Source organism: Molossus molossus, unplaced genomic scaffold, assembly GCF_014108415.1.
Source record: "Molossus molossus isolate mMolMol1 unplaced genomic scaffold, mMolMol1.p scaffold_m16_p_15, whole genome shotgun sequence".
Lineage (NCBI taxonomy): Eukaryota > Metazoa > Chordata > Mammalia > Chiroptera > Molossidae > Molossus > Molossus molossus.
This window is the reverse complement of record NW_023425350.1, coordinates 13,940,875-13,956,582: the sequence shown is the minus strand read 5'-3', so window position 1 is coordinate 13,956,582 and position 15,708 is coordinate 13,940,875. Positions and strand designations below refer to the sequence as shown.

The following is a 15,708-nucleotide window of genomic DNA, read 5'->3' as shown; positions in this document are numbered from 1 at the left end:
TTGGCTAAGAATTTGGCCTTTGGTGTCAAAACAATGTTAGTTTATAGTATCTGGCTTTACTATTAAGTATATCACTTTAAGTGAATGAAAGCATCTGATCCTTAGTTGCCTCTTCTATAAAATGGGGGAAATAATATCTGTTCTACCGAAAGAATTATATAAAGTGCTTATTGAAATGATTGGCATATAATATACTGTACTTCCTTTTTGTAATTCTGTGAGGCTGTAGTTCTGAAAAAGAGCTGTGAATAGTCAAATCTTCACAGTTTTCCTCTTATTACATAATTCTAGTCTTACAAAGTTTTTTTATTTTTTCCCACAAACCTAAGTTTTGTGGTTGAATTGTCCTTCATTTCAAATTATTAGAGAACCCTGGAAATTTAATCCTTCTCATATCAGTCAGGGGAGAATGAAAAATTTGTATCCATTCTTTAGTAAGCTAACCTTTCTGTGAACTAATTTTGAAACAAATAAACTATATTGAGTAAATTGTATAATAAAAACTTTTCATTTGTAATCTAATATTTATTTACCTTAAATCAAATTAAGGTTCTGCTAGATCTAAGATTTAAGTGAGAAAAATGACACTGTGAAACTACCAGAAGAAAACTCAAGAGAATTTTGTTTCTCAAAGTTGGGAGAATCTAACTATGGAAGAAAAGATCCAGTATATAAAAATTTCTTTGAGGTTCTGCGCTGGTAACAAAATATTGCAAGCAAAACCACAAGATAAATGACACTCCTTACAGAAGAATATTTGCATTTTAAAGAGAAGTCTAATTTTAAAAATAAATAGCTCTTAGAAATCAGTAAGCAAAAAGCCAATAATCCAATAGAAAAATTGGCAAAGGAGATGAAGAGAACTTTCATAGAAAAAGCAATATAAGTAGCTTTAAAAAAATATCTTTATTGTTGAAAGTATTACAGATGTTCCCCCATTGACCCCTTTCTCCCCAGTATCACCCCCCTCCTGCCTTCCCTACACTATTGTCTGTGTCCATTGGTACAAGTGGCTCTCAAACATATGAAGAATACTCATCTTTATTGATATTAGAAATAAACGAAAATGAAAATGAGATAAGAATAATTCTTTATCCTAAAAAGTTATTTAAGATCACGAAGTTTGATAATATATTGTTGGTGAGAACTCTTTTTTGGGGGGTTAATCCTCACCAGAGAATATATTTTTTATTGATTTTTAGAGAGAATGGAAGGGAGGGTGGGAGAAGGAGAGACAGACAGATAGACATCGATGTGTCTTACATAGAATATTTGCCTCCCACAGGTGCCCCAACTGGGGCCAGGGACCGAATTTGCAATCCAAGTACATGCCCTTGACTGGGAATCAAACCCGAGACCCTTTGGTTCTCGGGCGGACACTCTAACCACTGAGCAACATTGGCCAGGGCTCGGTGAGCACTCTTAGATATTTCTGGTGAGAGGGTAAATTGGCACATCAGTGGAAGGCAGTTTGCAAATGTCTAACTAAATTAGAAATGACATATGCCTTTTATTTTATTTATTTTAATCCTCACTTGATGTGTTTTTTGATTTTTTTTTTTTTTGGAGAGAGAGAGAAACATCAGTTGGTTGCCTCCTGTATAAGCTCCAACTGGGGATCGAACCCGAAATCTAGGTATGTATCCTGATCAGGAATTGAACCCATGACCTTTTGGTGTATGGGATGATCCTCTAATTAACTGAGCCACACTGGCCAGGGCATGACACATGCCTTTTAACGTAGTGGTTCCACTTTTAGAATTGGCTATATTGATACTTTTACACCCATTAAAATGTTAAATGTACACAAATATTTGTTCAAACACTGTTGATAATAGGGAAAGGTTGGAAACTGCCTATATGCCCATGAATAGGAGACTAGTTTGATTGTGGCACGTTCAGCCAGGCCAGTGTGGCTCAGTGATTGAGCATCAACCCATGCACCAAGAGGTCACTGATTCAATTCCCAGTCAGGGCACATGCCTAGGTTGTGGACCAAGTCCCTAGTTGGGGGCATGCAGGAGGTGGCCATTTGATGTTCTCTCTCATTGATGTTTCTGTCTCTCTCTCCCTCTCTCTTACTCTTTCTCTCAGATCAATAAAGGAAAAAAAATTAATTGTGGCATATTCTACAGTGAGGTATTTTGTAGTTGTTAAAAATAATTTAGGCAGTCTTTTGTTTTGGTTAATCCTCACCAGAGATTATTTCTCCATTGATTCTTTTTAGCGTGGAAGAAAGGGATGGAGGGATAGAAAGAGAGAAAAAAAAAACATCGATGTGAGAGAGACACATCAATTGATTGACTCCTGCATGACGCCAACCAGGGCCAGGGATTGAGACCTGGAACCCAGGCACGCACGTTCCCTTGACCAGAATCGAACCCGCGACCCCTTCCTCAGTCCTTGGGCCGACACTCTAACTGCTGAGCCAAACTGGCCAGGGCTAGGCATATCTTTATGTACTTATATGGAAACTAATTAGAATACATTGTTTCATAAAATAGGCTGTGTTATATGATAAAGGCAATGTGTATAGTGTGTTTAGAATGCATGAAATAAAACAAAAATAGTGCGCTTGAAAAGACATTTTTGTGTATGTACATAAACAATGTATTGAAGAATAAACAAACTGAAAACAGTAGTTGCCTCTTGGGAGTAGACCTTGTGGTTGGAGACTGGATGATAAGGAGGTTTCCTTTTTACTGTGATATCTTTATTATCTGCTGCATGTTGTACCATTTGATTATATTAGCTGTTAAGAAAACATAGTAATTAAATATAAAAATGGAAAGTAATACAATAAATAACTTTTTTTTATACTAGGCATATTTGATGAGACCTTCTATAATATTTTTTGATGAAATAGATGGATTAGCTCCAGTTCGCTCTAGCAGACAAGATCAGATTCACAGGTAATTTTTCCTAATCTGGTTATGTTACATTCTTTTCTCTTATTCACATAGTATTGAGCCTTAGCTCTTGGATGAGTGCTATGACACTTATAAAATGTCATCTGTGTCTTTAAGGAAGACTTTTTCAGTTAACACAGGAGTCAGCAAACCATGCAAGACCTGTGGGACAAATTTAGCCTCCTGCCTGTTTTTGTAAATGATGTTCTATTGGAACACAGCTATGTTTATTACTTTTTAAATTCTATGTGGCTGCTTTTGCACTACAAAGCGGAGTTGAGTTGTGAGAGAAAGAATGTATGGCTTGCAAGGCCTAAAAACATTTACTTTCTGGCTCTTTACAGAATAAATTGCCTAATCCTGATTTAGCATAATGTTTTTGAAATATATCCATGTCAAGTCTACTGATATTTTGTTCCTTTTCATTTCTGAGTAGTATTCCTTGGGGAGTATGTGTATGTGTGTAGACCACAATTTATTTCTTTGTTAATCCACATGATGGAGATTTTATTTGCTTTATTTTTGGCTATTATGATAATACTATGAACATTTGCAAACACATTCTCATGTGGACTTACGATTTCATTTCTGTTATGTAAATACCTAGAAGAAGTGGCTAGATCCTATGGTAGATGTGTGTGTGAATTGATAATGCTTTCGAAAGTGACTACTATTTAATGTTTTTACCTGTAATGTATAAGAATTTTGGTTTACTCCTCATTCTTGCCAACATTTGGTGGTGTTATTATTGTCTTTAACATTAGCCATTCTAGAGGGTGTGGATTAATTTTTGTTTTCCCAATAACTAATAATATTGAGCATCTTTGCATGTGCTTTTTGTTCCTTTAGATATTTTCTTTTGTGAAATGTCTGTTACACTCTTTTACTCCCCCCCCCCTTTTTAATGAAAAGAAACCAGTATGTATGTCTTATTGTCAGATTATGTACTCTGAAGACAAGACCTTTGTCAGATCTATTTTTCTATTAGCTTGGCTTTTTAGCCTTTGGATTGTTTAACAGTGACTTTTGTAAAGCAAAAGATTATTATCTTGATGAAGCTCATATAACATTTTATGTGTGTGTGTGTGTATATATATATATATTTGTCTTGAGAATAACTGCTTAAATCAATTTATTAGCAGTTTTCACTTCTAAAATATTAATAGTTTTAGCTCTTAAACTTTGATAAGTAATTAATTTTAAGTTAATGTTTATATATCAATATAAAGTAAGGTTTGAGTTAATTTTTTAAAATATATTTTTATTGGTTTTTTAGAGAGAGAGGAAGGGAGAGAGAGAGATAGAAACATTGATGTGAGAGAGAAACATCGTTTGGCTGCCTCCTGCACACCCGCACTGGGGATTGAGCTGGCAACCCCAGCATGTGCCCTGACCAGAAATCGAACCTGGCCTCTCAGTCCGTGGGAGGATGCTCAATCCACTGAGCCACGCTGGCTGGGCTTGAGTTAATTTTTGTAGATGGTACAGTTGTTCCAGGACCATTCATTGAAAAGGTTACCTTGTCTCCATTGCATTATGTACATGGCATCTTTGTCGTAAATTAATTGACCCTCTAAATTGTCTATTGATTTCTATGTCTATCTTTATGTCATTGTCTTGATTACTATAGCTTTAGATTAAATTTTGATAGCATAAGCCCTCCAACCTTGTTCTTTTAAAAATTTAATAGTTTTTTTTTTTACAGCAGTTTTAGATTCACAGCAAAATTGAGTGGAAGGTACAGAGATTTCCTATATACTGTGTGCTCCTACACGTGCATAGCCTCTCTCATTATCAGCCTCTTTCACTAGAGTATACATTTGTTACAGTTGAGGAACCTACACTGACAATTTTTAACAGACATTTGAAGAACAATAATAATACTTTGAAGAATTATTTGTGTAGTTAACATTTCTTTTGTAAATATCTATATTTCCATGTGCTATACTTTTCTTTCAGCTTACATTTCTTACAGTGTAGATCCATAGGGTACAAATTCAGCTTCTCCATGTTCAAAATGGCCTTTATTTAACCTTTGTATTTTACATATTGTAAAGTCCATCCATTTCGAATGTAAAATCCAGTGATTTTTAAAATAACTATTCCTGGTGGTACAGTCATTAGAATAAATTAATTTTAGAACTTTTTTTTTCTAGATCCAGTGTATCTATTTGCAATGCATCCTTGTGCTTGCCCCCCAGCCAACCAGTAATCTCTGTTTCTATACATTTGCTTTTCTGGACAATTCAAATAAATAGGATCATACAGTATGTGGTCTCGTGTCTGGTTTCTTGTACTGAGAATGATGGTTTTGAGGAGCATCCATAACTTAGCCTGTGTCAGTATTTCCTTTCTTTTTATTCTGAGTAGTATCCATTTTATGCATAATACCACACAGTGGATAGATATTTAGATTGTTGGTGATTTGGGCTATGATGATCAATGCTGTTATGAACATTTATGTGCAGGTCTTTGTGTGAACATGTTTTCATATCTTTGGGATAGATACCTAGGAGTGAAATTGCTTGGCTATATAGTAGTTTTATAGTCAACTTTTTAAAGAAATTTAGCCTGTGTTTTTGAAGAATATTTTCTCTCAGTATAAATTTGAGTTTTATTCTTTTTTTCTCTTTAAGTACTTTAAAGATGTCAGTTTGCTGTACTCTTCTCAATTTGTTTTAGAAAAGAGTTCTGCTGTCATTTTGTTTCTTTGTAATATATCTTTTCCCTTAGACTGCTTTTAATTTTTTTCCTTCTTCATCACTGGTTTTGCGCAATTTGTTTAATGATGTTTCTTGGTAGAGTTTTCTGATTCTTGGATTGACCTGCTTAAATCTGTGAACTTTTTGTTTTCATCACAGTTGTAACATTGTTGGCCATTTCTTAAAATAATTTTTCTTTCTTCTTTGTCCCTCTCCTCTTCTTGTGGCCTCTAAGTACATGTATGTTAAATTGCTTTTTGGTGTCCCAGAATTCATTGACAATTTGTTAATTTTGCTTTAAACTGGAATTTCTGTATTTCATTTAGGGTAGTTTTTATTGTTTTGTCTTCCAGTTTAATTTTTCTTCAATGTCTAATCTGTTGTAAATCCCATTCATTATATTTTTTACTTACATATTTTTGTTTTCATCTCTATAAGTTCTGTTGGGATCTGTTTTATATCTTCTATATGAAGGTGTATAATAATTGCATTAAGGTTCTTATCTGCCTGTTTTAATATCTTAGTTCTGGATTTGTTATATTTAATTGATTTTCCTGCTTCTTCGTGTACCTGGAACATTTTATTGGAAGCCAGATATTATAAATTTTACCTTGTTGAGTGCTAGATATTATAAATATTGTTCTTGAGGATTTTTTTTTTTTTCTGAGACAGAGTTAACTTACTTGAATATTGTTTGATTCTCTTGAATCTTGCTTTAGAGATTAATTGATCTGGAGTAGTCTTCAATGTAGGGCTAATTATTCCCCACTAATAAAGTAGGGTTCTTTTGTGCATTACCCACAATGACCCATGAATCATGAGGTTTACCAGTCTGGCTTATGGGAACTAGCAATATTCCTGGCTCTGTGAGTGTGAAATACTGTTACTTCTAGTCCTTCTTAGCATTGTCCCCACTGTGGCTTGAGTAAATTCCTCACATGCATGCATTGATCAATACTTAGCTGAAGTATTTTTTTTTAAATCCTCACCTGATGATATTTTCCAGTTATCTTCAGATAGAGTGGGGGGGGGGGTGTGTGAGAGAGAGAGAGACAGACAGACAGACATTGACTGGTTGCCTCCCATATGATCCCAACCAGGGCTGGGGACTGAATTGCAACCAAGGTACGTGCCCTTAAGTGGAATCGACCCTGAAACTCTTTGGTCCATGGACAGACACTCTAACTGCTGAGCCAAATCGGCCAGGGCTAGCTAAGTCTTGAGGGGCCTTGTATATATTTCCAAAGTATGTTTTTGTACAGTGGTCTCCTCTCTGGTACTCTTTCCTGTGAATTCAAGTCCTTTTGGTATCTCAACTCTGACTCTCTTACCTAGTAGGTCTGCTGATTCCTACCAGGATTCTATCTCCCCTACATTGCAGCCTGGAAGTGGAAAGCCATTAATTAGATCATTGTTCCCATGTCTTTAATCAGTCTTCACTTTTTTTTTAAATTTTATTTTTCTTTATTGATTTTAGAGAGAGGGGAAGGGAGAGGGAGAGGGAGAGGGAGAGATTTTATTTTTCTTTATTGATTTTAGAGAGAGGGAGAGAGAGAGAGAGAGAGAGAGAGAGAGAGAGAGAGAGAGAGAGAGAGAGAAAGAAACATCAATGAGAGAGAACATCAATTGGACCCACGACCTGGGCATGTGCCCTGACTGGGTATCAAACTGGTGACCTTTTGGTGCATCGGTTGACACTCAACCACTGAACCACAGAGGCCGGGCAGTCTTCACTTTTTTTGCACGTCTATTTCGCTGTTTTTGTCTAGCCAACATATATATTTTTAAATAATAGTTTTTTGATTTTTCAGAGAGAGAGGAAGGGAGAGGGAGAGACAGAGACAGAGAGAAACATTAGTGTGAGAGGGAACATTGATCAGCTACCTCCTGCTCACCCCTACCAGGGATTGAGCCTACAACCTGGGCATGTGCCTTGACTGGAAATTGAACCTACCACCTTATAGTGCATAGGGCAACGCCCAACGAACTGTGCCACACTGGATAGGGCTAGCTAACCAACATATTTTGTTTTTTAAAAATTCTTTTTAATTAATTTTTTTTTGTTATAGATGTTTCTTCTTTTTCCCCCACTGATTCCCCCCTCCCTCTCCCTCCCCGCCCTGTCCTTAGCTTTGTTGTTCATGTCCGTTGTTCATGCATACATGCATATAAGTTCTGTGGTTTATCTCTCCCCCACGACCCCCTCTTCTGGGGATTGTCAGTCTGTACCCCACTTCCACATCTCTGGGATTACCCCATTCCTCAGACTGTTATGTTCACTATATTTCATGAATAAGTGAGATCATGTGGTATTTGTCTTTTTCTGCTTGGCTTGTTTCACTTAGGATAATACTTTCCAGGTCCCTCCATGTCGTCTCAAAGGATAAGAGATCATTCTTTCTTACAGTGCATAGTACTCCATTGTGTATACGTACCACAACTTTTTTATCCATTCATCTACTGATGGACACTTGGGCTGTTTCCAGATCTTAGCTATTGTAAATAGTGCTGCTATGAACATGGGGGCACACATGTTCTGATTGGTGTTTCAGGCTTTTTAGGGTATATTCCTAGAAGTGGGATCACTGGGTCAAATGGAAGTTCAATTTTAATTTTTTGAGGTAACACCATATTGTTTTCCATAGTGGCTGCACCAGTCTGCATTCCCACCAGCAGTGTACTAGAGTCCCCTTTTCTCCACACCCTCGCCAACACTTGTGGTTTGATAGCCAACATATTTTGTATTTCAGAAATTACACTTTTTAGTTGTAGGACTTAAACTCAATTTTTTTTCATTATTTATGTTTTTCTACTGTGATTTTCTTTAAAAAATTTTTTTTTTTTCTTTTTTGATTTTAGAGAGAAAAGAAGGGAGAGGGAGAGAGAGATAGAAACATTGATGAAAGAGAACATTGATTGGTGCCTTCTGCATGCCCATACTGGGGATTGGGCCCACAACCTGGGCATGTGCCCTGAGTGGGAATCAAACTGGCCACCTTTTGGTGCATGGGTCGATGCTCAATCACTGAGTCACACTGGCTGGGCTCTACTGTGATTTTCATGCATTTAAATATTTTGTATTCATCAAGATTAGTTAATAGTTGCTTTAAAATCTTCTTGGTTCACCTCACTTTTAAGCATACTTGATTTTGTTTTCTTTTGAAAATATGTTCTATTTCGGTTCTTTATTTGTGGGCAATTTTGGATTGCATCCTGGACTTTATTAATGTTAGTTTGTGGAAGTTGTGGATTCTCTTATTTTTCTTTTGTGAGTAGGGTTTCCTTTGTTTTAGCACATAATTTTCTGTTTTAGGCTTGAGATGCAGACTGTTTCTTGGCTGACAGTTTTGATCTCCTTTCAGATCTTTTGTCTTACATAATCCTTTGATTTCTCTGTGCCCTCGTTGTAGAACATTCAGAGATGTGGGTGTATAGAGTCTGGGATATCCTCACTGACTCTTGCCCTTGTGGGATCTCCCACATTCTGTAGTATTAATGGTTTTCTACCTTTTCTGAAGTCTCAGACTGGAAAGTTAAGGGATTTCCCCACATAATCTTCTTCTCCCACTTCACTTAGCTTAATGGTAAAAGCCAAAGAGAGGGCAACTTGCTTTCTATATGTCTCACTTTGTCAAAATGACTGTGAACTCCCACCAGAATCTGTCTGTCCCTGTTTACTTACCAGTTAGTTCCTCAGGCATATGCTTATGTATTATTATGTATAGGTTTGATAGTATCTTATGGGTATACCTTATACACGTAAATGTAACATGGGTGAACTGCGAAGATTTTATGCAAAGTGAAACAAGCCAGACACAGCAGGTCACATATTGTACTATTTTATTTGTATCAAATGTCCAGAATAGTCCAATTCCTAAAATGATAAAAAATATATATAAAGTAGTCCGGCCAGTGGTTGGCTCAGTGGTTGAGTGTTGACCAGTGCACCAAAAGGTCACTGGTTCAATTCCTGGTCAGGGCACATGCCCAGGTTGTGGACCCCATCCCCAGTGGGGGGTATGCAGGAGGTAGCCAGTTGATGTTCTCTTTCATAGATGTTTCTATCTCTCTCTCCTTTCCTCTCTTTCTAAAATCAATAAAGAAAAAATATTAAAAAAAAAATCTGCCCAGACTACTTTGGCTCAGCAGTTAGAGTGTCAGCCTGCAGACCAAAGAGTTGCAGGTTTGATTTAGTTCACGGTCACATACCTCGGTTGCAGTTTGGTCCCTGGTCCTGGTCCTGGTCGTGCGGAAGGTGACCAATCAGTGTGTCTCTCTTGCGTTGATGTTTCTCTCTCTCTCTCCCTCCCTCCCACTCTATCTGAAGATAAATGGAAAAATATCCTCGGGTGAGGATTAAAAAAAAACAAACAAAACTATATATATATGTTTTTATTTTATTTTTTTATATATATATTTCTTATTTTTTATATATTTATGTATATGTTTTTAAATGTATATTTAAAAAAATATATATATAAAATCAAGTAGATACTAACAGAAAACTGTTGTAGCTATGTTAATATTAGACAAAGTAGACTATAAGGTAAAAAGCATTATACATTTAAAGGGAAAAACTTATAATGATAAAATCTTCAATTTATTAGAAGTTGTAATACTTTAAAATTTGTAATGTAGTTACTAACATTTCAAACTATATAAAACAAAAATTGATAGAACTGCAAAGTAAGATTGAAATAGATAATCCTGTCCTCAGTAATTGACAGACCAAATGAGCAAAATAATAATACCTGTAGATTATTTGAACAACTATATTTTATGAATCTGACCTACTGGACATACTTATCTAAGACAAATAGAGAATAAACACTATTTTCTTAAAAAAAATATTTTTATTGATATTTTAGAGAGAGAGGAAGGGAGAGAAAGAATGAGAAAGAAACAGCAATGTGAGAGAGAAAAATGGATCTGTTGCCTCCCTCCTACACACACCCTGCATCCAGAGAGTGTGCTCTGACCAGGAATTGAACCTGCGACCTTTTGGTTCACGGGACCAAATCACTACTAATCAGTTAAATCACAACTAATTTCCAAAATTTTGTAATATATAGAATTCAAGAAACAAATAACTAAAAGGTAAGCAGAGAATTTTGTTATTAAGAACTATTGTTCTAATTCTAAATAACCAATGTTACTATTAAAACAAAAATTATAGCCAACTATTTATGAACTGCAAAGACATACAGAAATATCAAGAAATCCTAAAGTTGCTCCTCTGAAAAAACTTTTTTTTTTGTTAAGCTTCACTTGAGGATATTTTTCCATTGATTTTTAGAGTGGAAGGGAAAGGGGGAGGGAAAGATACACACACACTCACACACACACACACACACACACACACACACACACAAACGCACACAAACCAATGTGAGAGAGACACATCAGTTGGTTGCCTCCTGCACAACCCTGACCTGGACTGGGGATCAAACGTGCAACCCAGGTATGTGCCCTTGATCATAAATCGAACCTGTGAACCTTTGGTCCATGGGCTGACGCTGTACCTACTAAGCCAAACCAGCCAGCACTGAAAAATCTTTTTTATTATAACCATTGTAGTGATTTCATTTTATTTTTAATGTTTTTATTGATTTCAGAGAGGAATGGAGACAAATAGAGAGGGAACCATTGATGAGAGAGACACTTCAGTCGGCTGCCTCCTGTGCACCCCCACTGGGGATGGAGCCTGTATCCTGGACATGTGCCCTGATTGGGAATTGAACCATGACCTCCTGGTACATGGGACAGCGCTCAATCCATGAGGTACACTGTCTGGGCCCAATCTAGTGACTTTAAAGTGTTACCTTTTTTGTTTGTTTTTTTAATCCTCACCAGAGGATATTTTTTCATTGATTTTTTATTTTTTTTATTTTTATTTTTAGATAGAATGGAAGGGAAGAAGGGAGAGAGAGAGAAACATCGATGTGAGAGAGACACATTGATTGGTTGCCTCCCCGCACAACCCCAACCAGGGCTGGAGATCAAACCCAAAACCAAAGTACATGCCCTTGCCAGTGACTTTTTTTTTATCCTCACCCAAGCACATTTTTTCATTTTTTGTTCAGATAGAGTGGGAGGGAGAGAGAGGAAGAGAGAGAAAGAGAGAGAGAGAAACATTGACGTGAAAGGGACACATCGAGCGGCCCCCACCTGCACGACCAACCAGGGCTGGGGACAAACTGCAACTGAGGTAGGTGCCCTTAGTGGGAACCGAACCCAGGTCCCTCTGGACCGCAGGCCAACACTCTAACCGCTGAGCCGAACTGGCCAGGGTGCCAGTGACTCTTTGGTCTATGGGCTGACGCTCTAACTGCTGAGCCAAACTGGTCAGGGCCATTTTTTTCTTTTTAATTTTTATCTAGTGATTTTAGAGACAGAGTAAGGGGGAGAGAAGGGAAGAGGGAGAGGGGGAAAGGGAAGAAAAGAGGGAGGGAGGAAAGGAGAGAGAGAGAGAGAGAGAGAGAGAGAGATGGAGAGGGAGAGATGAAGAGAAAGAAAGAGAAAGAAAAAGAAATATTGATTTGTTGTTTCACTTATTAGTGCATTCATTTGTTGCTTTTTGTATGTGCCCTGACTGGGATCAAACGTGCAACCTTGGCCTATAGGAAGGATGCTCTAACCAGTTGAGCTACTAAGCCAGGACCGGTACCTCATTTGGTTTTGATTTGGATAGTGCTAATGACTAATGATGGACCCTTTGTATATCTTCTATGAAGAAATGTCTGTCTAAATCTTTTGACTTTTTAACATGGGTTCTTTTCTTTTTATTGTTGAGTTGAGTAAATGTTCTTTATATCTGGACTCTATATACCCTTATTAAATATATAATTTGTAAATGTTTTTTCCTGTACTTTAGGTTGCCTTTTCACTTTCTTGATAGTGACCCTTTCAAGTAGAAAAAATTTTAATTTTGGAACAGTTCATTTTTATCGGTTTTTTCCCCGTCACTGTGTTTTAGGTGTCTATTAATGTATTGTTTAAGTACTTTTGAAAATTATTTCTGTATATTACTTGATATTACGTTAAGGTAATTGTATATAATTTTATTTGCATTTTAAGACTGTTACAAGTTAGTATAAGCAGCAGTTTCTACAGTTTTCTTTCACTTTTTAATTTTGTCTGAAAATTTTGTTGCAGCTCCATAGTGTCAACTCTCCTTGCTCTTATGGATGGATTAGACAATAGGGGTGAAATTGTTGTTATTGGTGCTACAAACAGACTTGATTCTATAGATCCTGCTCTCAGGAGACCTGGTCGTTTTGACAGAGAATTCCTTTTCAACTTACCTGATCAGAAGGTAAGAGTTTCAGTTTTTGATCTATTAAGATTTACTTATGATTCATTTATGAAACATACATGTACTTTGAGAGTGGTATTTATGATTTTCATTTTAAAAATTTTGTGCTTATGGGATGTCATAGTTACTTTAAAAAAAAACAACATTGTAATTATTAAATAACTTAGTCTTTTTCTATTAACAGTTATCAGAAATGTTATGGTTTTTTAGGAAGAGAAAAACCCTTGATTAGGTTACTACAGATGCTTATTTACTCTTTTCTTTTAGTTCTCCAGATTGTAATAATTATCTTGTATGGCAGGTTTATAGCCTTGTTCTCATAAAAATAACATTTTTAAAGTATTGGTGGGTTTATGAATAAGAGCCCAATATTCAAATTTTTATAGACATGACCATACCATCATATTTAATTAAAAGCAGCATATGTTTTTCATTGTAGTGTAGTTTTTTAAGGAATGTGTAATTAAAACACGGCAGTGTATAGTCATTGAATGTGTAAAATGTTATGTAATATATTATACAAAGTTCTTTTTTCCTAATTCTACTTGAAATTTCTTTTTTTTTCTTCAATCCTCACCTGAGGAGAGATATATATATATATATTTCTCCCATTTATCTTCAGGGTGGGAGGGAGGGAAAGAGGGAGAGAGGGAGAGAAACATCAATGTGAAAGGGACACATCAAGTGGCTGCCTCCCACATGACCCCAACCAGGGCTGGGGACGAACTGCAACGGAGGTACGTATGTGCCCTTGACCGGAATTGAACCTGTGACTCATTAGTCTGTGGGCCGATGCTCTAACCGCTAAGTCAAACCGGCCAGGGTGCAATGTGCTTAGTTCTGAAAGACACAACCAGTCTTCATTTCAGCACAGGAAAGCCATTATCTTGATTTCCCAGTTGTCTTCTATCTTGTCCTAGTCATGTAGGCCCCAAGGTCTGTATGTCAATCACAGTCCTCATAATTAAGAGATTTAACAGTAAAGAAGATATGCAATAGCATTGTCCAATTCAGTTATCTGTGATAATGGAAATGTTCTTTATTTGCATTGTCCATTGACTAATGTCCAATATGATAGCTGCTAGCCACATTTAGCTGTTGGGCACTTGAAATGTTGTTAGTGTAACTAAGGAACTGAATTTTAAATTTTATTTAATCAAAAGATTTATTTTATTTTTATTTTATTTTTTCATTTTTTGTACAGACAGAGTGGGAGAGAGAGAGAGAGGAAGAGAGAGAGAGGGAAACATCGATGTGAAAGGGACACATCGAGTGGCTGCCACCCGCACGACCAACCAGGGCCGGGGACAAACGGCAACCGAGGCACATGCCCTTAGCGGGAACCGAACCCGGGTCTCTCTGGACCGCAGGCGGACGCTCTAACCGCTGAGCCAAACCGGCCAGGGCAATCAAAAGATTTAAATAGCATGATATAGCTACTGGCTTACTGTATTGTACAGCATGAATCTTGAACATAGTTTTCCACATTAATTTTAACTGTCTATGTTTTATGGAAACTGTGCTGTGAGACCAAAACCTAAGGTCGTTTTTCTGGTCTGGGTTGGTGGAAAAGACTTGGACTAGCTTTTCACGTTTTTTCCTTAGATAATATTTAAGGTTCTGAGACTAGATGAGAGCACTAAGTCCTTTGTCTTAAGGAATAGTAAGTAAGGTAAGAAGAAAACTAGTAGAGGGGGATTCTGGAAGCCAAGTGAAGAAAGTATGTCAGTGAGAAGGATGTGATTTAACAGGGTTGCTAAATTAAATCAGCAAATTAGCTGTCGTATTTATTTATTTTAGAGAGAGAGAGAGAAAAAAAACATCAATGTGTTGTTCTACTTATTTGTGCATTTATTGGTTGGTTCTTGTATGTGCCCTTACCAGGAATCAAACCTGTGACCTTTTGGTGTACAACATGACACTCCAACCAACTGAGCCACACAGGCCAGGGCTGACTTCAAACTTTAAAGTTTTAAATTACTTGTTTAGCTTATTGTTAGTCATAATACTTTATGCATATGATAGAACCAATGGTTCTGTGAAATCTAAAGTTTGTCCAAAAGTTATGATTATTATAACACATTAAAGTTTCTTGTTCATATGTTTTTAAATAGTAAAAATGATGTGGTAGAAAAGTAAAATTTAGTTTTGAAATCTAGTGCTAGGTCAGTCACATAGTCATATGTGCCACTAGTCAAGTTCTCGCCCTCTGAATATTAAATGTCTTAGTTTGTGAAACAGAGAAAAGATCTCTACTACACATGTCACAGGGTTATTATGGGAGTTAGAGTTGATGCAGATGCCAGGGTGTTTAAATTCTTTAAAAATAAACATTTACTTTTCTGGGGTATGGTGAATTCATAAATTTATTCCAGCAAATGCATTTGAGAGGTCGATATATTTTATTTACCTGTGTTTTTCTTTTTAGGCAAGAAAACACATATTACAGATTCACACCAGGGACTGGAATCCAAAATTGTCAGATGCTTTTTTAGGTGAATTGGCTGAAAAATGTGTTGGTGAGTGCTACTATTTGAATTCTTTGATTGTCATTGTTTGTTCTGCTGAGCCTTCCTTTCCCCTTATATTTGGAATGTGAATTGAATGAATATAGTGATGTCTTTGTGCAAAAGATGGCTCTACCTTTAATTGTAAAAATTATTTTAAACATCGCACTTGAAGTTTGAACACTTCTAAGTGAGGATTTTAGCTGCCATTAGGTGATCGACTAACAGAGCTCAATAGTAATATTCCTTTTACTCAGTGCTGCATTTCCATAATG

General features: G+C 36.5%; 1 protein-coding gene across 14 annotated transcripts in view; it reads left to right on the top strand.

The window, feature by feature from the left end:
- Positions 1-15,708, top strand: part of ATAD2B (ATPase family AAA domain containing 2B) — a 135,466-nt gene that overhangs the window by 49,043 nt on the left and 70,715 nt on the right. For all 14 annotated transcript variants that reach the window (XM_036263616.1, XM_036263614.1, XM_036263609.1 and 11 more), the window contains 3 exons: positions 2,824-2,912; positions 12,767-12,926; positions 15,355-15,445. In XM_036263616.1, coding sequence (XP_036119509.1) covers positions 2,824-2,912; positions 12,767-12,926; positions 15,355-15,445 — 340 coding nt within the window. The remainder of the gene's footprint in view (positions 1-2,823; positions 2,913-12,766; positions 12,927-15,354; positions 15,446-15,708) is intronic.